At 43.9% G+C, this 25038-nt stretch overlaps 2 protein-coding genes across 3 annotated transcripts in view; both read right to left on the bottom strand.

Annotated features, from left to right (window-relative positions):
• Window positions 1–4890: 4890 nt before the first annotated feature.
• Window positions 4891–11275, bottom strand: LOC124145436 (glycoprotein-N-acetylgalactosamine 3-beta-galactosyltransferase 1-like). The gene is made up of 3 exons (XM_046515199.2): window positions 10442–11275; window positions 6203–6858; window positions 4891–5396 (listed from the first exon to the last, which is right to left on the bottom strand). The coding sequence occupies exons 1-3, from the start codon at window positions 10656–10658 to the stop codon at window positions 5259–5261; spliced, it is 1011 nt and encodes a 336-aa protein (XP_046371155.2). The 5' UTR covers window positions 10659–11275; the 3' UTR covers window positions 4891–5258.
• Window positions 11276–17037: 5762 nt separating this feature from the next.
• The window catches only part of LOC124145462, a 48462-nt gene continuing 40461 nt past the window's right edge, over window positions 17038–25038 (bottom strand). For both annotated transcript variants that reach the window (XM_048386361.1, XM_048386367.1), the window contains 7 exons: window positions 23390–23499; window positions 22837–22971; window positions 21997–22125; window positions 20948–21121; window positions 18490–18676; window positions 17962–18279; window positions 17038–17214 (listed from right to left, as the gene is read on the bottom strand). In XM_048386361.1, coding sequence (XP_048242318.1) covers window positions 17184–17214; window positions 17962–18279; window positions 18490–18676; window positions 20948–21121; window positions 21997–22125; window positions 22837–22971; window positions 23390–23499 — 1084 coding nt within the window. In that variant the 3' untranslated portion in view covers window positions 17038–17183. The remainder of the gene's footprint in view (window positions 17215–17961; window positions 18280–18489; window positions 18677–20947; window positions 21122–21996; window positions 22126–22836; window positions 22972–23389; window positions 23500–25038) is intronic.

Below are 25038 nucleotides of genomic sequence, written 5' to 3'. Positions count from 1 at the left end.
ATCTGTTTTCAATATCTTGTGTGGCCACTATTAGGGTCCAAAATTGATCAGCATCGTCGTCCCATGGAAGCAATCAGATCCCGCATTGTGGCCTTGGGAATGTTCTGCAGTGCTTGTGCCAGCTGTCGGAGGTTCTGTGGTTGTTGCTGACATGCTCGCAGTCGTTGATCCAGAGATATAGAAGGGACATAACTCGAAATAGCCACTGGTGGCGCTACGATCAAGACCAGAAATTCCAGCCTTGTTCGACAAGGGTGGAAACTGGACTTTTAGAGTCAGTTAACTCCCTTGCCTCGGGAAGATGCGTGGTGTCGGGCGTTGTCTTGTTGCATAATGGGTAGGACGTGAGGCCGAAGAATCTTATCCGTGTAACGTTGAGACGTTTCCCCTGAACTTGCACCAAATCTGTTCTACCAGTGTAGGAGATGGCCGTCCACATCACCACACTGTCACCACCAAATATGTCCACTTCCTGTATGCCGTTCTCCCTGTCGCCTTTAAACACGACGTCTACTATCCGCATGGCGAAGCACAAAACGTGACTCATCACGCAATACTCCGTGACCTTGACAACATTGACGTGGACGATGCAGGTCCGTCAAAATGACACCTCGAACTGGTCGTCTAACGCGAATACCTTCAGCGCCTAAAACGGCGCCTCACAATCTGGGCCTATATCCTACGCAATCCTCGTACTGACGCAGTTGTAGAGGTGACCATGGTGGTTCTGTCACCTAAGTGACGTTGCGTATGATGGTTGTTGTTGTTGTTAACGCCGCACTCAGCAATATTCAATTCTGTAAATAATCGATCCCGTTAGTCGCCTCTTACTCACGTATGAATCTACCCTGTGCTCTAGTGACCGCCTCCGTGGTTTAATGGTAGAGCGTCCGCCCGGAGAGCGGAAGGTCCGGGGTTCGATCCCCGACCGCGTCATACCAAAAGACGTTAAAAGGATTGCTATCCGCAGCTGACAACAGTTCAGCTGTTGTTTCAGCTTGGCCATACCACTGGTCGGCTCGGAGTCAGTATACTGTGTCTGAGTGGGGTATTCATGTTAAACTGCGGCATGGTATCTCAGTGAGCTAGCACTATAAATCGGCATCAGTCCGGACTAGTACAAGGAGCCACACAAACACACACACGTACATGCACGTCGCTATATAAGTGCAATAACCTTGGACGCGACGTTAAACCCCATTTCACCTTACCTCACCCTGTGCTCTAGTACTGTGATACGTGGTCGACCGGATCTGAAAAGGTTCGCTGTGCAGAGTTGCGTCCCTTTGGGCACGCCAGAAACCTAGGATTGTGGGTTCGAATCCCGGTTCGCCAAGATTATGTTTCTGGGTTTGTCAGCACCATACACCAAACGCAAACGTCTGAGACCTGCATCACTTCGGGCTTTCCTCCCACATTAAGCTGACACGGCGAGATATAACTGGAATACTGTTAAAAGCGACGTTAAACCCAACCCACTCACTCACTCTGGTAATTGTGTTTGGTGCTACGTGAAAAAAACTGGCTACAGCCAAATATGATTCTACTGTTTGCAGTCAGCCGATGGCATTACATTTTTGAGTCGGGCTTCCGTCAGTCGTATTATGATTTCGCTGTTCACTTGCTGTAAGATTGTGATGACATGCAAATGAAAACCCAACATTTTTTAGCCCAACAAGTGATGTTGTACGTGCATGTCTTGTTTTTGTGTTTGGCGTCAGAGGTATCAGTACCTCATTCTTTCGACACAAACCAATCCCAATCCAAGCAGAAATGACCAATTGTGGTTTTTTTAGGTATTAATTGTGTATGGATGTCGGCAACACTCTGTCAGGTATTAACGTTTTACTACTTTTGCGTTTCTTTTTTTGCAGAGGATATTATTGTCAAACCTAAGTGAGTGAGTGAGTTGGGTTTAACGCCCCTTTTAACAGTATTCCAGTTATATCGAGGCGTGTCAGCTTAATGTGGGAGGAAAGCCCGAAGTGATGCAGGTTTTAGACGTTTACCACTTCGGTGAAACCCACGAGCACGGGTATGGTGCTGACAAACCCAGAAACATGAACTGGGCGAACCAGGATTCGAACCCACAATCCTAGGTTTCTGGCTGCCCAAAGGGACGCAACTCTGCACAGCGAATCGCGGCGCCTTAGACGACTGGGCCACCCGTGCCCCCGTCAAACTATAGTCTCATATGCACATTCATGGTGTGTTTGTTAAATTGAGTGAGTGAGTTGGGTTTAACGCCGCTTTTAACACTATTCCAGTTATATCGCGGCGTGTCAGTTTAATGTGGGAGGAAAGGTTTGTTAAATTGATTACAATCATTCTATACCTGTCAAACACGTGGCTCCGACGAGGATTTATGTGCTCAATCTATACCCATAACATTGACTGTATTTGCTATGTGGGCTGTCATAAGGCACTGTATAAATTGAGTTCATATTACGTCAACAACTGGTTTGTTGATTTAAGCTGCGGTAACATATTGCGGTAACATATCGTGTCAAACTGGAGTACCATCTTTCAATAATGTAATTGTCATATTGTGCGTGCACGGTGTGTAGCGGTGGGATGAGGTGCGTGCCTGCATGCGTGTTGTGCGTTTTGTGTTGTGAGGAGGTGCAGCAAGGAGACCTCATTACGGTTGTTTGTTTGTTTGTTTGTTTTTAACGCCGCACTCAGCAATATTCCAGCTACATGACGGCGGTCTGTAAATAATCGAGTCTGGACCAGACAATCCAGTGATTGACATCATGAGCAGTTGGGACACGAAGACATGCGGCAACCAAGTCAGCGAGCCTGACCACCCGATCCCGTGAGTCGCCTCTTATGACAAGCATAGTCGCCTTTTACGGCAAGCCTGGGTTGCTGAAGACCAATTCTACCCCGGATCTTCACGGGTCACCTCATCACGGGAATGTTACCAAATAAAAACATTACTGTCATACACCGGCACTGGTAGTATTGATCTAGACACTTTGACTACAGGTCGACCTGTTCAGTGTTCAGACAGGTTAAAGCCTATATGAGGCATCTTTCTGTCTGAAGAGTTCTTTAACCAGGCGTGATGTTAATTGCAAATCTCGAAATCATAAATATATATGGATATGAAACATGAAGTAATAACTGTTTATTTATCTTGTAAAATCTGTTGTATGATAAACACCTGTACATCTGTGTACATCCATGAACATCTGGTGGTCTATTCACAAATCTGTCTCAGCTGAGATAATTCTTAACAACAAGAGCTATTCTTGAAGGTGACCAAAAACTATCGCAGCGTTGTTTTAAATTCATATTATTATTATTATTATCATTGAAAAATGAAGGATGTTATCGTGTCCTTTATGGATATTTCTTGCAAGCATTGATGATTAATAAATATGAATTTGAAATAAAGCTACCGAAGGGAAAAGGACATATTACACGATATATGTGCGTAAATAAGTTTCGACGCGCCCAAAACCGACTTTGCTATGAAGGAGCTTGCATGAAGCGCGTCGCTTTGTGGGACGTCGCAAATACATAGCATGTATGTCGTAATGTTGCTGTTATGTATGGGGTCGCCCACTTTGTCATTCTTTTTATTCGGGTTGAAAACCTGCAACGGACGATAGGAGCGCACTGCTTATCCATAGAATAATAATAACAACATTCAACTGAAACAACAACAGATGATGTTTACGATAATATGCTGTCCTGATTAAGTGCAAAGCACAAGGGCGAGTAAATACAGTTGGACACAAGGACAGTAGGATACTGATTTTATTTTACATAAAATGAGGATGTTTGTGCATGTCACTGGGCGTCTAGGTATTGAAACGGAGAAACTGAAGAAATTTCGCAAATTGACAATCACTGACGCAAAATTCATCCTTGAACCCGGTCGCGTCATGCCAAAAGACGTTAAAAAATGGTACTTGTTGTTACCCTGCCTGGCGCTCGGCATTAAGGGGCTAAAACAAGGACTGGTCGGCTCGGAGTTAGTATACTGTGTCTGAGTGGGGTATTCATGTTAAACTGCAGCTTGGTATCTCAGTGTGCTAGCACTATAAATCGGCATCAGTCCAGACTAGTACAATCAGCAACACACACACACACACACACACACACACACACACACACACACACACACACACACACACAAACAAACACACCGCTATATAAGTGCAATAATTTCACCCAATTTCACCTCGCTTCACCCATCAAGACGCCACAAATGTCACAACAGAGTTGCGTCCCCTTGCTGATGGCATCCGCTTCCAAAATGTCTACTCGACTCCCAGATTTCATTAAAATGGTAAATTTCTACAATTTCGGTCACTTTGAGTTTTCCGCCAACAGGAAACACTTTCATATTACTGAGACACTGATTGAGCAGAGGAAGAAGATACCTTTGCACAAGCTCCTCACAGCCATAACCCGTTCGTGAAGCTCTCTGTACTATCGCTGCCACCAGTCGAAACTCCCCACAGTGATAGATGACCATAACCATGCTTGGAGTTGAACTCGCAACCGACTGACCGTTATATTTACAAACAAGTGACGACTGTCGTGACGCCGAATACACTAAACCCTGCTAAATAACTTTGTTTGTTTATCAATATCATGTGGTTGATATAGTAAGAATGTAAGGGAGAAGTTGGTTGATTTTCCGTTAGTCCGCAGTCTCGAACAAATCTGATTATACAAACAACAAAGTATACTACCCAAAAGAAGTTAAGGAAAACCTGTTTCATTCATATTACTATAGTTAATTTGTCATGCCATGATAGATGAACTATAGTAATATGAAATAATCGGGTGTTCCTTAACTTCTTTTGAGTAGTATATATTCATCTGGAAAACATGGTCAGTCGTAAACCTTTTCAAAATGAACTCTGATGGCATTCCCAAAGACATAAACAAATGTATGAACGTTAGAGGGCAAATTTCAAGAATCTTGTAATGGCCGCGCCCACTCTGGTGGCAGCGATGTTAACGAGGGTGTAATGAAGGTGTCACGCGCTAGGGAGGAGCTTGACCTTTGCAAAGGCAAGGGACGCAACTCGTGCCCCAACAGGTGAAGACATGTCTCATCAAAATCCGATCTCGGGCAGTGGCCACAGAATCTGACATCAAACGCTGAGACGTATCTTATCGGAGCAACAGTTTTGATTCAATTAGATTGAAGATTTGTTGATCATATGCATTCGGCTCCACTCGGCTTTTCCCGTCACATTCATGACATATCGGACTGAGATGAGCCGAGAGAATTATACCACGTTTACTTCTTTGAAAGACTTCACGACGCCGTGAGGACGGAGCCTGTACAAGACAAACTCCATGATGTGGATGTCGTAGTGCTGTAGATAGTGGAAGGAGACGGGGTAGTCGCTCATGGTGTCGGTACCCTGAAAAAAACCGAAACGGTGGGACCATTTATTGTCTCATGTAAATCGTAAAACATGTTTTTTTCATATTCTTTTGATTTTACCTGGAAATTTAAGGTCTCTGATATATTGCGCATCTTTCTATGTAGCACGCATCATCACATTACGAAAGACGCATCTCATGTACCACGCTTTAACACATTGTGAATGACGCATCACATTATGAATGACGCATCACATCACATTATGAATGACGCATCACATTATGAATGACACATCACATTATGAATGACACATCACATTATGAATGACGCATCACATCACATTGTGAATGACGCATCACATTATGAATGACGCATCACATCACATTCTGGATGACGCATCACATTCTGGATGACGCATCACATTATGAATGACGCATCACATTATGAATGACGCATCAGATTATGAATGACGCATCACATCACATTCTGGATGACGCATCATATTCTGGATGACGCATCACATTATGAATGACGCATCACATTATGAATGACGCATCCCATTATGAATGAGACATCACATTATGGATGACGCACCACATTATGGATGACGCACAACATTATGAATGACGCATCAAGTTATTGATGACGCATCACATCACATTAAGAATGACGCATCACATCACATTATGAATGACGCATCACATCACATTATGAATGACGCATCGCATTATGAATGACATCACATTATGAATGACGCATCACATCACATTATGAATGACGCATCACATTATGAATGACGCATCAAATTATGACGCATCACAATATATTGTATGAAGAACGTACCCTCCTGTATCGAGCTCCCATGAAATCACGGTACCACTGTTTCACATCACCAACAGCATGCAAGTCCGCGCGGTCGTAATGGAACCTGCTTTTCCCAAAACGGTCCGTTGTGTCTCCGATCTCAACACCGAGTTGACGCAAACAGTAGCCAATCTCCTTATCCTCTGGGCCTCCAGGGTCCGCGCAAACGCTTCTCAGAAGCGCAAGTTCCCCGTAACGCCGAAGAGCCTCTCTGCTGAGGACGTAGCCGGCCCCTCCGCTGTTGTAGCGGAGGTATTTAGTGTCATAAGGGTTAAAAAACTCGCCGAAATAAATAGGTAACTCGGGATTCTCTTCACTTAAAAAATATTTTAAATTTTCCATAACAATGTAAGTGTCATCATCCGCTTTTAGAAACCAATCAGCGTCATTTAAATGATATTTGTGGATGTATTTAAGGCAGGTGAAGGTTTTGGCAGCTAGAAATCTCTTCCCTTCCTGTGTTCTTAAATCTATGGCGGCGAATTCGTCATCAATGCCAAAGAACAGTAGCTTATCACAACGTTTTCCCCACGTTGCCCGCAGAGCTCTGGCCTTGACATTGCCGCCATCTCGGATCATGACCCAACACAAGATCCGGGTTCTGTTCAGCACTGCCCGGGCCAGTCTGTCGTCACCTGTGATGTCAAGGTCACATATCAGGGTCAAGGAAAAACTATGACTTATTAAATTAACAACGTATTTTTGTAACAATATAACTGTCACACAAACGTGATAAGAGTGAGTCGAAGACATTTTGCAAGCACCAACTAGATCGATACTACTGTAATGCCATTGTTGTTTATGATATCAAGGACAGTGTTATCGATGCGATGAATATAATTATGCTGTAAACCTAGTATCACGATTCAATAAATATCCACATGAGGTCACATGGATCCGCTTAAAATAAGCTCCGCACATCGATGCGATTCCAACTTGCTCAATAAATGGTTGCCCAATCTTCCAAAAGAATTTATATCAGGGTTTTCCAAATGCATTAAAATCTGCTTTTTCACTCAGATACGTGAGGGGGCACGGATGGACCAGTCGTCTAAGGCGCCGCGATTCGCTGTGCAGATCTAGAGTTGCGTCTCTTGGGCAAGCCAGAAACCTATGATTGTGGGTTCGAATCCCGGTTCGCCCCGATTATGTTTCTAGGTTTGTCAGCACCATACCCGTACTCGTGGGTTTCACCGAAGTGGTAAACGTCTGAGACCTGAATCACTTCTTGCTTTCCTCCCACATTAGGCTGGCCCCCTGCGATATAACTGGAATACTGTTAAAAGCGGCATTAAACCCAACTCACTCCATCACTCAGATACGTGAAGAGCTCCATACAGGGTCGTGTCCAGTGAAATCTAAATGAAGGGTGGGCGGGTTCTTGAGACAATCAGATGTCAGCTTACTAAAACAATTCAGCTTCATTTTATACCATTTCGATTCGGAAAATTAAATTTGTAATAATTGAAATCCGCACAGAACTCAAATATCCCTCCGATTGAACTCCCGTTTGAGTGTATATGTCATGGCGCTCAGAAACGACAGGGGATAACAGCTATCTACAACGCGCGGGCGATAATTATCGATTGTGCATTCGGAACTGGCCGATTGTAGTTCGTTTCCGAGATGCAGATATGAGATACGTTAGTCTGAATACTTGTCTGACGATTCCCGACGGCGATTGGCTGATTAGAAAGTCCATCTGGCGCGACTTCTTGTCGAGGTGTCGTTAGATTTCCAAGTATAGAGATCTCGTATCGGAGGATAAGATGTCTTTTTAATGCTATTGTCTTTTTTCCGACGTGTTGACAAACATGGCTCCCGCAAAAATAAGCATCGGTGATGCCGACAGTGTTGAGTGAGTGAGTGAGTGAGTGAGTTAGGTTTAACGCCAGTATTCCAGTTATACCACGGCGTGTCAGCTCAATGTGGGAGGAAAGCCCGAAGTGATGCAGGTCTCAGACGTTTACCACTTCGGTGAAACCAACGAGCATGGGTATGGTGCTGACAAATCTAGAAACATAATCGGGGCGAACCGGGATTCGAACCATCAATCATAGGTTTCTGGCGTGCCAAAGGGACGCACATCTGCGAATCGAGGCGCCTTAGACGACTGGGCCACCCGTGCCCCCGAGCGCGTACCTCGTCTGTTTCAATTATGAGGCAGGTATTGGAACTTAATTAATTGCGGCAGTTGACCGTCCCAGGTTTTACCATGACCCGGAAGGAATATAGGATCTAGGAGCGCCCTGTTTAAACGGACTGTTCAGTCTGTGCCAATTGGACATGATTGTATCTTGCTGCAAGTTCTTAAACACGATCTGTACATGGTATTGTTATATGACAGTGTATTCACTGGACTGTCTTGACCAGACTCGATTATTTACAGACCGCCGTCATGTAACTGGAATATTGCTGAGTGCGGCGTTAAAAACAAACAAACAAACAAACAAACAAACAAACAATCAAACGTAATGAGGTCTCCTTGCTGCACCTCCCCACAACACACAACGCACGCACGCACGCATGCACGCATGCACGCACGCACCTCATCCCACCGCTACACACCGTGCACGCACAATATGGCAACTACATTATTGAAAGATGGTACAGTAACTGCAGTTTGACACAATATGTTACCGCAATACCGTCAACTTAAACCAACAAATCAATTATTGACGTGATATTGACTCATACAGTGCCTCATGACAGCCCACATAGCAAATACAGTAAATGTTATGAGTATAAAGTGACCACATAAAAACCCGTCGGAGCAATGTGTTTGACAGGTGTAGGATGTTTGTAGTCAATTTAACAAACACAACATGAATGTGCATATGAGACTATAGTTTGACGGGGGCACGGGTGGCCAAGTCGTCTGAGGCACCGCGATTCGCTGTGCAGAATTGCGTCCTTTTGGCACGCCAGAAACCTATGATTGTGGGTTCGTAGTATAAACCGTTAATATACGACGAACCCACGATCATAGGTTTCCGGCGCGCCCAAAGGACGCAACTCTGCACAGCGAATCGCGGCGCCTTAGCTTAGACGACTGGGCCTACCGTGCCCCCGTACACACACCGTTATGTATATTTTTATTTTGAAACTGTGACCAAATACGATAATATTGGCGTCTCACGTACAACACTGCTGAGTACCGAATACCCCAGTAATTGACCCCCGAATCCTGAGTACCGAAACTGAAAAAATACCCCCGCCCCCACCACCACCTCAAAAGTACACGTGGGCCTCGATGGAGGCGGCTGGCTTTCGCGAAACAGAGTAGTTTTCGTTAACAGTCAGCTGTTTCACTCGCCAGGGCGGTTGACATTGTCAGCCTGTCAAGGACACCTGGCCTGCTGATCAATTGTCGTATTGAAGGAAATTCTGATTATTGATCATATTTGAAATAGAGCTTTCTTTGAGGTACCCGATAATCGAAATGCCTTCATACTGCTGATTGTTAATCATTTGTCACTATATAACAAATGGGACAGTTAACCGTAGTGAGCCGGAAAAGAGTGAGTGATTGAGTGAGTTGGGTTTAACGCCGCTTGTAACATAATTCCAGTCATATCATGGCGTGTCAGCTTAATGTGGGAGGAAAGCCCGAAGTGATGCAGGTCTCAGACGTTTACCACTTCGATGAAACCCACGAGCACGGGAATGGTGCTGACAAACCTAGAAACATAATCGGGGCGAACCAGGATTCAAACCCATAATCATAGGTTTCTGGCGTGCCCAAGGGACGCAAATCTGCGAATCGCGGCGCCTTAGACGACTGGGCCACCCGTGCCCCCGAGCGCGTACCTCGTCTGTTTCAATTATGAGGCAGGTATTGGAACAAGCGAATAGCGACTCGTGCCCCTCTCATGGCCATTTTTGCAACCGGGTTCCGTCTTAGCGCAAAAGAGAATACCTAAAACAATTGTCAACTCGTTGCGTAATGGTTCACATATATATCCCCTGATATTCTGATTGTTTTGTCGTATTTTCGCACATAACATTCATCGATAGGGGGACGAGTCTTCTTGCAGGTTACGGAAAGGGGCGATGGTGACGAATGGAGGCGCCTTAGACGACTGGGCCACCTCCCCCCACCCCCCTCCCCCCCCCCCCCCCCCCCCCCCCCCCACCACCCCACCCCCCAACCCCCCAACCCCACACACACACACCTTCCCCAACCACGGCAAAAGTATTATAAAGGTATCTACAAACCACCATCACTCCTCTTCTCTTCACTCAGCAGTCGCTCCAGTGTGTCTTCCTGCAGTTGCTTCCCTTTCATTAAGCCGGTATTTCTGTTCGACGCCAGATGGGGCAGCACAATCACCATAGTAACAAAACCTAGGACGAAGCCATAGACTACAAGAGTTAGCCTCGACGTGAAGGCCAGTCTTAGAACAAAGTTGTTGAATATCTTGTACACTCTCATTTTAAGAAATCGTTCTTCGCATTATCTATGATGGTTTGCGAATCGATACAAGTCATTTAGAAGCAATCGAAAATATCTGTTCATTTTAAATCAAGACCATATCAAAGTCTGCAGCGACTGACGTCTTTTCACTTCAACGTATGCCACGTTACAACTGGAACTGTAAGATCCACGTCCTGATAGAAACATATTGAATATACACAAACTTTTTAAATCGTACAACAGGAAGTGTCGCTGCTCTGCGTCCAAACCTTAAGAACAAGCTGTGAATATGATCGTATCCGATATCCAGGCTATGGCTCGTTGTCTTGTGAGTTGTATCCGACTAAACAACCCGGAACATTGTAAACACTCTCATCTGACATTACTTCGACACGTCCAAGCATCCCAAACTCGTGTGGCACAGTATAGACATGCAGTATGAATATCCTATTGACCGTCATTGTTCAAGCCGGCAGTTTTGCCCGCCTGCCGCAGATCAAAACATGGCGGCGGTGGCGTCAGCTGGCGCTATTGATCTGCCGTCACTTAACGGTATTATATTGGCCAAATATGCAGCTGACGCACATCTAACTCCGCTTTGACTGATACACTATTATACACTCTTTAAAAAAAAAAGAAACGCACATCCCTGGTTTGAGGAGGATATCGGACCAGACTACAAGGAACCATCTTCGCGAGGCTGGAATCCGACCCAGAAGACCAGTTATCGTCCCTGTTTTGCAACAGATTTATCGACAGCGACGCATGCGTTGGTGCCATACCATTCAGCCTTGGAATTTGAGAAACTGGAGACGAGTGTGGTTTAGCGATGAATCACGATTTCTTCTTCGCCGGCGAGATGGAAGACAACGTGTTTATCTTCGTCGAAATAAGCGTTTTGCCCCACATTGTATTCTTGAATTCGACAATTTCGGTGGCGGTAGTGTCATGGTGTGGGAGGCCATATCCTACACCACGAGATCTGACTTGGTTGTGGTTCAGGGAAACTTGACAGCAAATCGCTACATGAATCAAATTCTTCAACCACATCTTCTTCCAATCATTGACCGCCAGAGGGAGCACTTTCAACAGGACAACGCTCCACCGCACACAGCTCGTGTCACTGTAGACTACCTTTATAATGCCAACATCAACGCCTTGCCCTGGCCGTCCAGATCTAATCCCAATCGAACACCTCTGGGATGAACTCGATCAACGTTACGTCAACGTAACAACACGCCGCAGACACTCCCACAACTGGCCAACGCGTTACAAGCAGAATGGCGCAGAATTCCGCAGGACAGAATTCGTACAGTTATGCAGTCAGTGCCGAGCAGATGCAGAGCCGTGATTGCTGCCCGGGTCGGCCACACAAGATACTGCGCAACCTTGTGGCCTTATGTGACATGACAATAGACAGTTTTCAATGCCTATGAGGTAGTGACATATCCTAATCAATGCGTAGCATGATGGTATTAAAATATGAATATTTCAGGAGATAACAGTATGCTATTTAGCTCTATAACAGAATACTATGATGCTCTGATTTCTTACGAAAACGAATTGATATAATTGAATTACGTGAAAACAAGGTTGGCAATTATATACTGGAATATTACTACAAAACTAATTACAGTATATAACCATTAACCATTAAAATTCAAACGGATTATTTAGGAAATATTTTTTGTTTTATATTTTTTTACAAACTGTCATAAGGCGAGACCAATTTAATTGCTAGGATTACGGATCCGCCGACACCATTTTTCGCCAAATCGGAAAAAAAATAAAATGAAATTCTATCATTTTTTTTTAAAATATTCTACCCGACATCCGACATCGATCGATAAGCCTTGTTGTGAGAGAATACATGTTAGGGGAAGTAACTCTAGTTTTTAACTAAAATTCCTTACGCAAATGTGACGGCAAATTCCATTGGTCGTTCCACGCGAACATAGCCAATCGAATGCGTACTCTCAATTACAAGTGTTTCCCGCATGCGCACACCGTGTATAGAATATGCCGGGACCATGTTTAGGACATGGGGTGTCAGTTGGGGTGTTTTAACTCTTTCAACACCGTAGGCCGGTTATCCGGCCAAGAAGCATCGAGTCCCCAGACGTAGTCACGTCAAAATAATATATATATTTATGGACCTACCTGTGATGTCATTCATTTATTAAATCTTATAACATTTCACAATGTCTGAACGTATTCCATTTCACTTTATCATTTTTAATCGATACATTAAAAAATTATTCACTATCTCCCGCGGTGTTATTGAAAATAAAATTCTCGGACACAAATTTCGACAACGGGTCCACATCGAACATGTCAAAGAGCAAAATAAAGAGGTTCTAAACAAATCTTTAAATATATTATACAAAGTAATAAATAAAATCAACAAAAATATATCTAAAAGTAATCAAACTTACATCTAAGTTATTATTTCCATCTTTTCGTGCGATCGCTTGTAGGCTAATTATGTATGTCGAATGACATCTCGGCTTTCGTCGCCTTGAATTCTCGGCTCGGACACGATGTTTAATGCAAAAATATATGTGTGAAAAATCTTTGTCACAGCTCGTAACCTAGCACGATACATTCACGAAGTTTTATATTTTTAATATATATCGTGATTTCCGGCTTAAAACGTTCAGAATAACACGATTTAACAAAAATCTTTCGCCAACTTCTGAAATGTATCAAACACGAGCTTGGTACCACAGCTGTAATTTGATTGGCTGCATTAGGTCATGTGCTCAAAATTGACCAATCACGAAACTTGTAGCAGATTTCGGCAAGAAAGCGTCATTAGAAACCAATTTTAATCCAATGAAATCGCCTGTTATAACTACGGGGAAAAAACAGACGATGTTACGAGCGTGTAGATGAAGGAATAAGCTTTCTAGCGATGTGTCTTATGCCATTCTTCGACGAATGTGTTATTCATACGAAGCCTCGAAAACGGCGGTATTTCTTCATGTTACTGAGCGGACAGCCGCTGTCATCGGGAGATGGGTGATGACAGAAACTATTTATAAATTCTTTTTAAAATGATTTTCCAATTACGTAAACAATGAAAATAAAACAGAAATAGGCAAGTGGATTTTATTAAATGTTTTCGCTTCCTTGGTCCTTAATCTGGATGTTAACAACGTGTTAGCTTACATTTTTTATTTACAACGAACTTAATTAAGTTGTAAATGCATTATTTTAAATAATGTGAAAAACACAACTTTCATATTTATAAACCATAGGATCAGACCTTTCAAATGGTGTATAACATGTTGTAGAAAATATATTTTATAAGCAGATATTTTCTTTGATAAATGTTGGCTTCATCTATCACACAAGCTTCTCTGGGAACTCGGTGTTAATGCCTTTTATTATCTGGTGTCTTTCGACAATGTCAGCAAAGTTTTTCAGCGTAAGCGTTCTGAAGGGTAGTTTGTGCTTATCAAAGCGAATCAGGGAAAGTCAACTGGATGACACAGTTGGTGATTTGGCGATGGAGATGGACTTTCTATTCAAGAGGTGCATGCAACAGAATCTAAGGCTGGTTCCTACGGGAATATTGTCGAACTTACAACACCTATGCAAGTTTTAGCAGACTTTGGACTAAATTATGTGACAGTGGTGGCAAAATCTATAATAAACAGGGCTATTTAATTTAAGTGCATGAGTGTTACCTGATCATTTAACACGATAAAGTTATACTGGACAGAGTATTTCATTGCTTGCATTGCTTGCAACATGCGTGGTGGGTAATACTGAAATACTTTTGTAGCTTCTGTGGCACAAGTGAGGGATTTTTAAAAAAAATAATTTATTTCCTCCTATCAGCATTCCTGCCTCCTAAAATCCGTAATACCTGCGAATTTTTTTTCTCTCAAGTACTTTTTTTTTTTTTACATTCCCTCCTCCATTCAGCCACTTTACCCGAAAAAATCCGTAATCCTAGCAATTAAATTGGTCTGGCCTAACTTATACATTTAACAGTTAAGATACATTAATAATTATACATTCTCCGTGATGGCCATCTCATAACGGTGTGTTTCCCTTATACTGACGGATTAAAAAAATTATACACCCATGTTTGATGATAGCTAAAATGAAACAAACAAGATATGGTCATTCGATGGTGATGTATTTGATACGGCTATCATAGTTTTGGACGTTTAGTTTGAAGTGTTTCGGTCAATTATCCTAATTGCGTGGATCGATCCTCGTGGTGTCAATCACTGGATTGTCTGGTCCAGATTATTTACAGACCGCTGTCGTATAGCTGGGATATTGTTGAGTGTGGCGTTTAGCAACAAAGAAACAGAGTTTCCAGACTTTGCAGTGCTTTATATCAAGCGAGTGAGTGAGTGAGTATGGTTGTACGCCGCTTTTATATTCCAGCAAGATCATGGCGGGGGTCACCAGAAATGGGCTTCACACATTGTACCCATGTCGGGAATCGAATCCGTGTCTTCGGCGTGACGAGCGAACGCTTTAACGACCAGGCTACCCGACCGCCCCCTTTATATCAAGCACAAATATCATCGATCTGAATATTAATTTCCGAGAAAGTGCGTGACAGATGTTTTTTATTTCACAAAATGAATAATTGTATCTTTCGAAACTAAACATTGACTAAAATATGGATACCGTTAACGTTCAGTGCGCGTTAAGCCAGATTCACTCAGATGTGTCAATGCACACATGTTAACTACTCAGTGCTTTGAGGTGGATGGGACCGCCTCCGTGGTCCAGAGGTAGAGGGTTTGCTCGGAGAGCGGAAGGTCGGTCGTTCGCTCGTCGGCCGCGTCATTCAAAAAGACGTTACAAAATGGTGCTTGTTGTTATCCTGTCTGGCGTTCGACATTGAGGGTCTAAAACAAGGACTGGTCGGCTCGGAGTCAGAAGAGTCATTATACTGTGTGTGGGGCGGTCGGGTAGCCCAGTGGTTAAAGCGTTCGCTCGTCACGCCGAAGACCCGGGTTCGATTCCCGACATGGGTACAATGTGTGAAGCCCATTTCTGGTGTCCCCCGCCGTGATATTGCTGGAATATTGCTAAAAGCGGCGTAAAACCATATTCACTCACTATTATACTGTGTCTGAGTGGTGTTTTTTTGTTAAACTGCGGCATGGTATCTCAGTTGGCTAGCACCATTAAATCAGCATTAGTCGGGACTAGTACAAGCAGCCATACATACATGCATGTCGCTACATAAAAGCACTAAATTTGAGTGCGACGTTAAACCCCATTTCACCTCACCTCACTTTTGATGTGGTTGGCAAGGTCCTCGTCTGCGAGACCTTTTGCAACAGCTTGGAGTGAAAGGAGCAAATTACCATTGTTCCTTCTTTTCGTCTGTTCTTTGTTATCAGCTTGTAAACGATCTTTGTCAAATCCACTGGTCGGTGGTCGAAGTTATACCTATTATCACAAAGCTTTAACGATGTGTGCATGTTTGTGTTTGCGTGTGTGCATGTATTATTGACCGCCTCCGTGGCCTAGTGGTTCGATCCCCGACCGCGTCATACCAAAAGACGACAAAAGATGGTACTTGTTGTTACCCTGTCTGGCGCTCGGCATTAAGGGGCTTAAACAAGGACCGGTCGGCTCGGAGTCAGTATACTGTGTCTGAGTGGGGTATTCATGTTAAACTGCGGCATGGTATCTCAGTGAGCTAACACTATAAATCGGCATCAGTCCGGACTAGTACAAGCAGCCACACAAACACACACACGTACATGCTATATAAGTCGCTATATAAGTGCAATAATCTTGGACGCGACGTTAAACGCTATTTCACCTCACCTCACCGCATGTTTTATTTTCCACATAAACTTATACCACCTGATGTTGCGAGGTGTGTCATACCGCCTGCTGATGTTATTAATGACTAAATTTCAATGGAGCACATGCCGATGTGACGTAAAGCACAAACTCACTCACTCACTCACTCACTCACTCAATGACAGAGACAGGATACTCAAAATTAGCAACATTGTGGCATATGTGTGTCACTGTACACTACGATGCAAGTCCTGAGCTCGATTACTTACGAAGACAGAGTTGCGTCCCTTGGGCACGCCAGGAACCGATGATCGTGGATTCGAATCCAGACCCGATAGGTTTGTCAGCACCATACCCGCGGTCTAGGGTTTCCCAAAGTAGTAAACGTCTGAGACCTGTATCACTTCGAGCTTTCCTCTCACATTGAGCTGACACGCCGAGATATAGCAGCGTTAAACCAACTCACTCACTCGATTATTTACAGCCAAGTGATATCGCTGGAATGTTGGGACTGGTGTGTAAACCAGGGCCAAACACTACTTTAGTGTCGTGTTGCTGTGATGTTGCTGAAAGCTCTCCTCCATAAAAAGTAACAAAAGCTAAATGATTGCTGATCCTTTATTTCATAATGTTCATGTATGATATCATGTTACGACGTTGCCATGGGAACATGGCAGCTGTCATCTCCGATTGTTGATCGTGATATATACTGAATATACACACGTGTTACAAATACCAATGTATAACATTCTAGTTATGGAAATCCACTTGCACGTCAGCTCTGAAAAGAGAGAAAGTTCAATAAAATCAAATTATTTATCGGAGAAACCAATCGACCCGAACTCAAACATAATTCACTAATACAATCGATACAGTCTGCACCAAACAATCCCGTGATTGATCTTATGAGCAACATTCAACAGCATGACCAAGAACGGTATAACTGAAGCACTGTTGGACCGGAGACACCGAATATCACAGTGCAGAGTTGACCCCCCCCCCCCCCCACACACACACACAGAACGACGATGCTTGTCGTCGTAAGAGGCGACTAACGGGATCGGGTGGCCAGACTCGCTCACTTGGTTGAAACACGAGTCCGGCATGCATGCATGCATGCACACACACACACACACACACACACACACACACACACACACACACACACACACACACACACACACACACACACACATACATACATACATACATAGTCATGTAAAAGATTGCTGGTCGTGTGTATGAATATCAGACCATAGTGGCCCCCTTGGGCACGCCAGAAACCTATGATTGTGGGTTCGAATCCTGCATCACGCCGATTATGTTTATAGGTCTGTCAGCACGATACCCGTGCTCGTAGGTTTCACCAAAGTGGTAAGCGTCAAAGACCCGCGTCATTTCGAGCTTTCCTCCCACATCAAGCCGATGACAGAACTGAACTACTGCTGAAAGCGGCGTTAAACCAAACTCTTTCACCCACGTCAAAATCAGCGTTAGGTCTAGCTCACCCACTCACTCGCTTACTTACCCTGTGTAGGCATCAGGAACGTAGAAGCAGTCAAGACGGAGCGTGATGCATGCTGGGTAATCGCTGACCCTCACTGTGTCGCCGACAGCGGGGTCGTCCGTTGTTGACAGACTCCTCATAACGTTGTTGGCGTCCAACGTCTTCGTTCCCCTGCAAGGGTGCATGGACACGAGGTTGCCAACTTTGTCGTGTACGCCAACGAAATCTCCGGCTTTAACGCTCAAGGGGGTGCTGAATGCCCACGTGACCGCTCGACCCTCCACACACTGCACCTGTTCCGTTACCCTAAGGGTAAAATCTTTGGGAACTCCGGTATCACTGCAACATATTTAAAGGGGGTTATGCTCGGGCTATTTGTCACCCCCAGCACGTTCCTTGCGCAAGATTACCGTAACTCACTCACTTATAGACGAAAATATGTGCACTAAGTGCATTGCCCTGTCCTTAGATAATGACGTTGAACGAAAGGGACATCCCAACATGGCTATCGGCTAAAAATAGATTCACCACACAATGCTATATACTCACGCTAGACGCCAGAACTGGATGTTTAATGTGCCGCTGTTTCTGCAGAAAGCTCTGCAGGCTTTCACTTTAGAGTCCACCGCCACACTCAAGAAGGGGGAAGGTCCAGCACTTATTTGGTTCTTGCTTGTGGCAGAACGAGTGTCGCTTAGCTCGTAGTAGTTCATCTGTCTCGGAGCTGTGGCGCCATCTTACCAAAAGGAACACACATACATACATTAGTGAGCCGCGTTATTCCTTGTTTGTCATGGGCAGATCGATTGAATTGTTAGACCCGTGAAGACCCGGGTTAGAATAAGTGTTCAGGAAACCATGCTTCCCGTAAGAGGCGACTAACGGGATCGAGTGGTCAGGCTCGCTAACTGGGTTGATGCATGTCATTGTATCCCAGTTGCGTGGGGCGATGCTCATGATGTCAATCACTGGATTGTCTGATCCAGACCCGATTATTTATAGACCGCCGTCCTATAGCTGGAATATTGCTAAGTGCGGCGTTAAATACAACAAACAAACAAATGAAACAAAATGTTATTCCCAACAAGTCTACTTCGGACTAAACCGGCCTTTCAACTTCGCAGTTGACTAAAACTATCCCTGAATGAAGAGTCTGACTTAACTCCCTTTGATGTGATGACAGTTTAAGCCGCGCCGCTCCCTAGTACAGTAAAGAAATATTATTGTTAATCAATGAATGCTATAATTAAAACTTAAGAGTATGATTGTCCAACTGTCATTTCCTGTTGGTTTTTGTCCACTTCAACACACCGACAATATTCAGTTGGTGATAATGCGTCAGCGTGTCTACAAAACCTTTATTTTTTATGCCCCAGACTAACGCTTAATTCATTAAAATATATAATTTGGATAGAAACAAAAGTTACATTTAAATCGAAAAGGAAACCCATTGAGATAAGAGATCCTGAACATGGGAAAATCTAGACTTGCTTTATTTAGGACTAGAGCGTTACAGTAAGGGTAGACTAACATTTAGTCCATGAAATCTTATATTACACAATATCCTCCTTGACTCTAATTTTTTTTCTTCCTATGCTGATTTCATATGTGGAACCTAGACTTGCTTTTGTATGCATTTCTAGATTATTTTTTTTATATATAAAATAAATATATTCCACAGCCATGGTGCAGGACTACCGTAAGGGCTGTGCGGAAGGGAATATAATATGGTTCACGGACTATGAGACTGACTATTAAAGCTCGTGTGAGATACCATGTACACTACCAATCTATATAAACCACGCTCTCTCGCTCGCACCCGTGTATGCATGCATCAACCAAGTCAGCGAGCCTGACCACCCGATCCCGTTAGTCGCCTCAGCCGTGCGCACTCGCGCCATGTGTTGCTCAAGGAAGTCAAAGGAGCCAGACTCCGTGCAACGCTGTGCGAACCCTACGTGTGCCTGATATTGAAGCTATGTGTGGAGTAGAGGCAGCAAGGCTGTGACACCTGGCGCACGAGAAATATTGATTTGTAGTGTACCGGTACACAATTCAGTCCCGAAAAAAATATAACACGACATGAAGGTCCGAAATGGGTTTAATTTGACGTATGTTTGCGTGATATTTAAAATAGATTTTCGAGTAAGGTATACTTTTTTAATATCCAAGTCAGACTAGAAATACAGTGAGTGAGTTAGGTTTAACGCCGCTTTTAACAGTATTCCAGTTATATCTAGGCGTGTCAGCTTAATTTTTAGGAAAGCCCGAAGTGATGCAGGTCTCAGAGGTTTACCACTTCGGTGAAACCCACGAGCACGGGTATGGTGCTGACAAACCTAGAAACCAAATTGGGCGAACCGGGATTCGAACCCACAATCATAGGTTTCTGGCGTGCCAAAGGGACGCAGCTTTGCACAGCGAATCGCGGCGCCCTAGACGACGACCATCCTCCCCACCCCCCTAGAAATACAGGAATTTACTGATTTTGCTGCCGAGGGATATGCAATTTTTGAGGAGGATATTGTCAGAATATTCATATCAGGAAAATAATACATTATCCTGCTGATTCTTCCACGGCCTCTAGCGGAGGGACATGTGCTCATGATTTTAACCACGTTAAATGTAGCAGATGTGTTTGTCTGCGGCCTAACGCAACATTCACTCACGCAGTTAGTCCCTGCTGTTTCGTAATGCAAGGGCCGGTTTTATGGGCAATAGATCATTCGGTACCACTCGTGTCCTTCCGGGAACAGCCGGCGATGAGCTTGATGATTGCGGCGAGTTGGGACGAATATCAATAGAGGGGAAGGGGCGGTCGGGTAGCCTAGTGGTTAAAGCGTTCGCCCGTCACGCCGAAGACCCGGGTTCGATTCCCGACATGGGTACAATGTGTGAAGCCCATTTCTGGTGTCCCCCGCCGTGATATTGCTGGAATATTGCTAAAAGCGGCGGAAAACCAAACTCACTCACTCACTCACTCACTCAATAGAGGGGAAAGTCTCACCTCCGCATATGATGTCAGTTCCGGTGAGAGTCCCATCTCTCTGGCAGGCACGGATTCTGTTTCCGCTCTGGTAGACATACCCGGAACCACATTCGTACTTGACGGCATCGCCAGTTTCCAAGGTCGTCGCGTCGGCAACAACACCAGCCGGGGGAGTGGGGACGGTGCACGTGCCTAGGACATTAAACACGTATTAGACATACTCAGCGGGTCAAAACAAATTCATTATAAGTACTTTGTGAGAGACTAGATGGATAAAAAATAAATATTGCATTTTCAATGTCTGCGCAAAAGCCAGGTCCAATATGTCTTCAGCAACCAATGCTTGTCTCAAGAGGCGAGGGGCGGTCGGGTAGCCCAGTTGTTAAAGCGTTCGCTCGTCACGCCGAAGACCCGGGTTCGATTCCCGACATGGGTACAATGTGTGAAGCCCATTTCTGGTGTGGCCCCGCCCTGATATTGCTGGAATATTGCTAAAAGCGGCGTAAAACCAAACTCACACTCAAGAGGCGAAAGAGGGATCGGGTGGTCAGGCTCACTGACTTGATTGCATATCATTGTATCATTGCGTAGATCGATGCTCATGGTGTCAATCACTGGATTGTGTGGTCTAGACTCCATTGCTTATAGACCGCCGTTATAAACAGACTTGGTTGACATTCCTGAGTGTGGCGTTTAACGGTGGTCTGTAAATAATCGAGCCTGGACCAGACAATCCAGTGATTGACATCATGAGCATCGATACACGCAATTGGGATACGATGACATGCATCCACCAAGTCTGGATCCAGTACGTTGAACGTATCTCATAATGTAAGGTGTTCGTATCACTTACAGGTATCCGACGTTAAACAAACAAACAAACAAACAAACAAACAAACAAAGAGTTACATCCTCATCCCATACTGGTTTCGAAGATTCATCCTGATTATCACCCTTGGCGATGGTTTCACCAAAGTTGTAAACGTTACTTCGGGCTCTCATCCAGCATTACCCATCACAACTTTGTAACAAGGGTAACATATCGTAGTTACCATGACGTCACCTACCTGGTTCACAGTTCCCCGATGTGTATTCACAGAATTCCTTGGCAAAGCTTGCACTGTACCGCAGTTGGGGATTACCGCTGAGAATTGTCCCACAGTCGGCCTTTTTGTCATTACAAGATGAGGAACCGCCTAGATCAAGACATCATACTCGGATCAGTTATAGATTGGGCATGGCACAAAAGTCACAAATAAAGCGCAATTAAGAAACTTTAGTTGCGGAGAGCAGGTGGATTGGTGACCGTGTTCGATAAGCTTGAATCCTGAGATTACCTGGAGCTTCGGTCTAGCCCCGCCCTGAAACAAATGTTACAAGTGTCTCTTTTGGCAATCGACTTTATTTGTTCGAAATATGCCTCTGTTCGACACGTAGTGAATGGGTACCCGGTAGGATGAAATGGTAATGTTAAGCTTATAGCGCCTCATCAGGCAGCTTGGCTTGTATACTCCCCAGGGAAATGAGACCAAAGATCCAGTGACCAGGGCAGGAATAAAGTTGTAATGTAGAGCTGAGTTGATTCAGCACATCATCATCATCATCATCATCATCATCGTCATCGTCATCATCAGGATTAGGGACTCGTTTTATTAAATTGAAAAAAAACATTTCTTCCTACTGAAACTGGCAACTAATTTCTATATCCAAATTAACAACGAATAAGGATATTTTTTATTTTTCCGGGCTGTGTTCACTTTCCAACAAAGGTCAACAAAGTGTTAACAATTATACCTACATCGGAGAGGAATATTGGAGGTCGCAAATACCTGATTGGTTGGTCGAGTTACCTAATATGCAAGTTTCTTCTTCTTATTATTATTATTAATTCGTGGAAACGGCCTTACCTGTAAGTGGCAGCTTGCACAAGGCATATCCGGAGTGTTTATTGTTGCTCGTCTTGGCTAGTTTGTTTGCGAACTTGTGGTTACCAGGTAGCAACCAGGCCATATTGGTACTTGCGCTTCCCTTAATCCCGTTCACTAAACACACGTGGAAAGGGAAATGTCAGAGTAAGTCATTCATTTTGAGGTGCATCGGCCACAGCCTGGTTCACTGGGTATGCTGCGCTGGCGCTACACTGCGCCAGCGCAGCATACCCAGGGAACCAGGCTACATCGGCAAGTACTGTTTCATTGTTTCACCTTCGAGGGTGAGGTGACGTCATACGACAAACCGGTGCATGTAAAACGGTGTTCATAGGGCGAAAAGGCGCCGCAATTCGCCTTGGAGAGTTGTGTCCCTTGGGCACGCCAGAAACCTATGATCTTAGGTTAAAGAACATCTTGAACATCTTTTCAAATGGATATGATAGAAATTAAGTAAAGTCGTTTGAAACGATCGGCTATTCTTTAATTTCATTTTTGTTGTATATTAATATTAGTCTGTGCGTGGTCGTACCTGCACCATTTTTCCACAGGTAGCTGCCAGTAACAGGAGAGTTATCGTAATCCGAAATCCATCCACTTCCACTCGGGGTAATCCCAAACCAAAGTTTAGCTGTACTAAGCCTGTAAAGAAAATAGATTCAGTGATTTGTTTAATTAAATGTTAATTACCACACAATTTTCACTTTAAAAAAAGAAAGAAATAGAATGGGAATTTTGGATTAGAATTGGTCACCGGGAACATTATAAAACTACGCATGTCGTAAAAAGGCGACCACACGGATTGGCTCGTTGTCTGGGACACATTCTAATCCGGTTCCCGAAGCAGGTCGTTGGGTATTAAAGGGAGGGGGATATCTCCTCAATACACTCAAAGTCATTCTAGCTGTATAAAACTGAGGGGGCACGGGTGGCCCAGTCGTCTTAGGCGCCGCGATTCGCTGTGCAGAGTTGCGTCCCTTGGGCACGCCAGAAACCTATGATTGTGGGTTCGAATCCAGGTTCGCCCCGATTATGTTTCTAGGTTTGTCAGCACCATACCCGTGCTCGTGGGTTTCACCGAAGTGGTAAACGTCTGAGACCTGCATCACTTTGGGCTTTCCTCCAAAATTAAGCTGACACGCCGTGATATAACTGGAATACTGTTAAAAGCGGCGTTAAACCTCACTCACTCACTCACTCACTGTACAAAACTGTGTTAAAGCTAGAGCTACTAAACACGAAAATAAGTAAAATATTTAAAATACAATATTTATTGAAATGTTGAACTCAAAGCAGCACAATTTGCTTATCGTTTGAAACTGTTTTGGGTTCGGAATCAAATAAGCTGCCATCATAGAGCTTTGGTAAAATAGAACAATAAAGCAGAACGTTAGGTATGGTTTCATAGAACAGGTGGTATAGTTGTAGAATGACATATTTCCTGAGTCCAAGTCGCCAACGGATATGTTAGTGACAAACGGATATCAAAGTGACCAACAGGTATCTAAGTGACCAACAGGTATCTAAGTGACCAACGGATATATAACTGACAAACGGATATTTAAGTGACCAACAGATATATAAGTGACCAACCGATATCTAAATGACAAACGGATATCTAAGTGACAAACGGATATCTAAATGACAAACATATATCTAATTGACAAACAGATATCTAATTGACAAAGGGATATCTAAGTGACAAAGGGATATCTAAGCGACCAACGGATATCTAAGTTAACAACTGACATCTAAGTGACCAACGGATATCTAAGTGACAAACGGATATCTAAGCGACCAAAGAATATCTAAGTTAACAACTGACATCTAAGTGACAAACGGATATCTGAGTGACCAGCCGATATCTAAGTGATTTACGGATATCTAAGTTAACAACTGACATCTAAGTGACCAACGGATATCTGAGTTACCAGCCGATATCTAAGTGATTGACGGATATCTAAGTTAACAACTGACATCTAAGTGACCAACGGTTATCCAAGTGACCAACCGATATCTAAGTGATTAACGGATATCTAAGTGAGCAACGGATATCTACGTGACCCATATCTGAGTGACAAACGGATATCTAAGTGACCAACGATATCTAAGTGACAAACGGATATCTAAGTGATCAACAGATATCTACATGACAAACGGATATCTAAGTTAACAACTGAC

The sequence above is a fragment of the Haliotis rufescens genome, unplaced genomic scaffold (assembly GCF_023055435.1).
Source record: "Haliotis rufescens isolate VD_foot unplaced genomic scaffold, xgHalRufe1.0.p SCAF_10, whole genome shotgun sequence".
In the NCBI taxonomy this organism is placed as follows: Eukaryota; Metazoa; Mollusca; class Gastropoda; order Lepetellida; family Haliotidae; genus Haliotis; species Haliotis rufescens.
Note: the sequence above shows the minus strand (reverse complement) of the source record. Positions and strands in the feature narration are given on the sequence as shown.

Excerpts from the sequence above, each read along its gene's own strand:
- LOC124145436 (XM_046515199.2), bottom strand. The coding sequence starts at position 10,658 with ATGAGAGTGTACAAGATATTCAACAACTTTGTTCTAAGACTGGCCTTC. Across the intron at positions 6,859-10,441 it reads AGAGAAGAGGAGTGATGGTG|GTGACGACAGACTGGCCCGG; the intron begins GTTTGTAGATAC and ends TTGACATCACAG. Across the intron at positions 5,397-6,202 it reads TGGGAGCTCGATACAGGAGG|GGTACCGACACCATGAGCGA; the intron begins GTACGTTCTTCA and ends GGTTTTTTTCAG.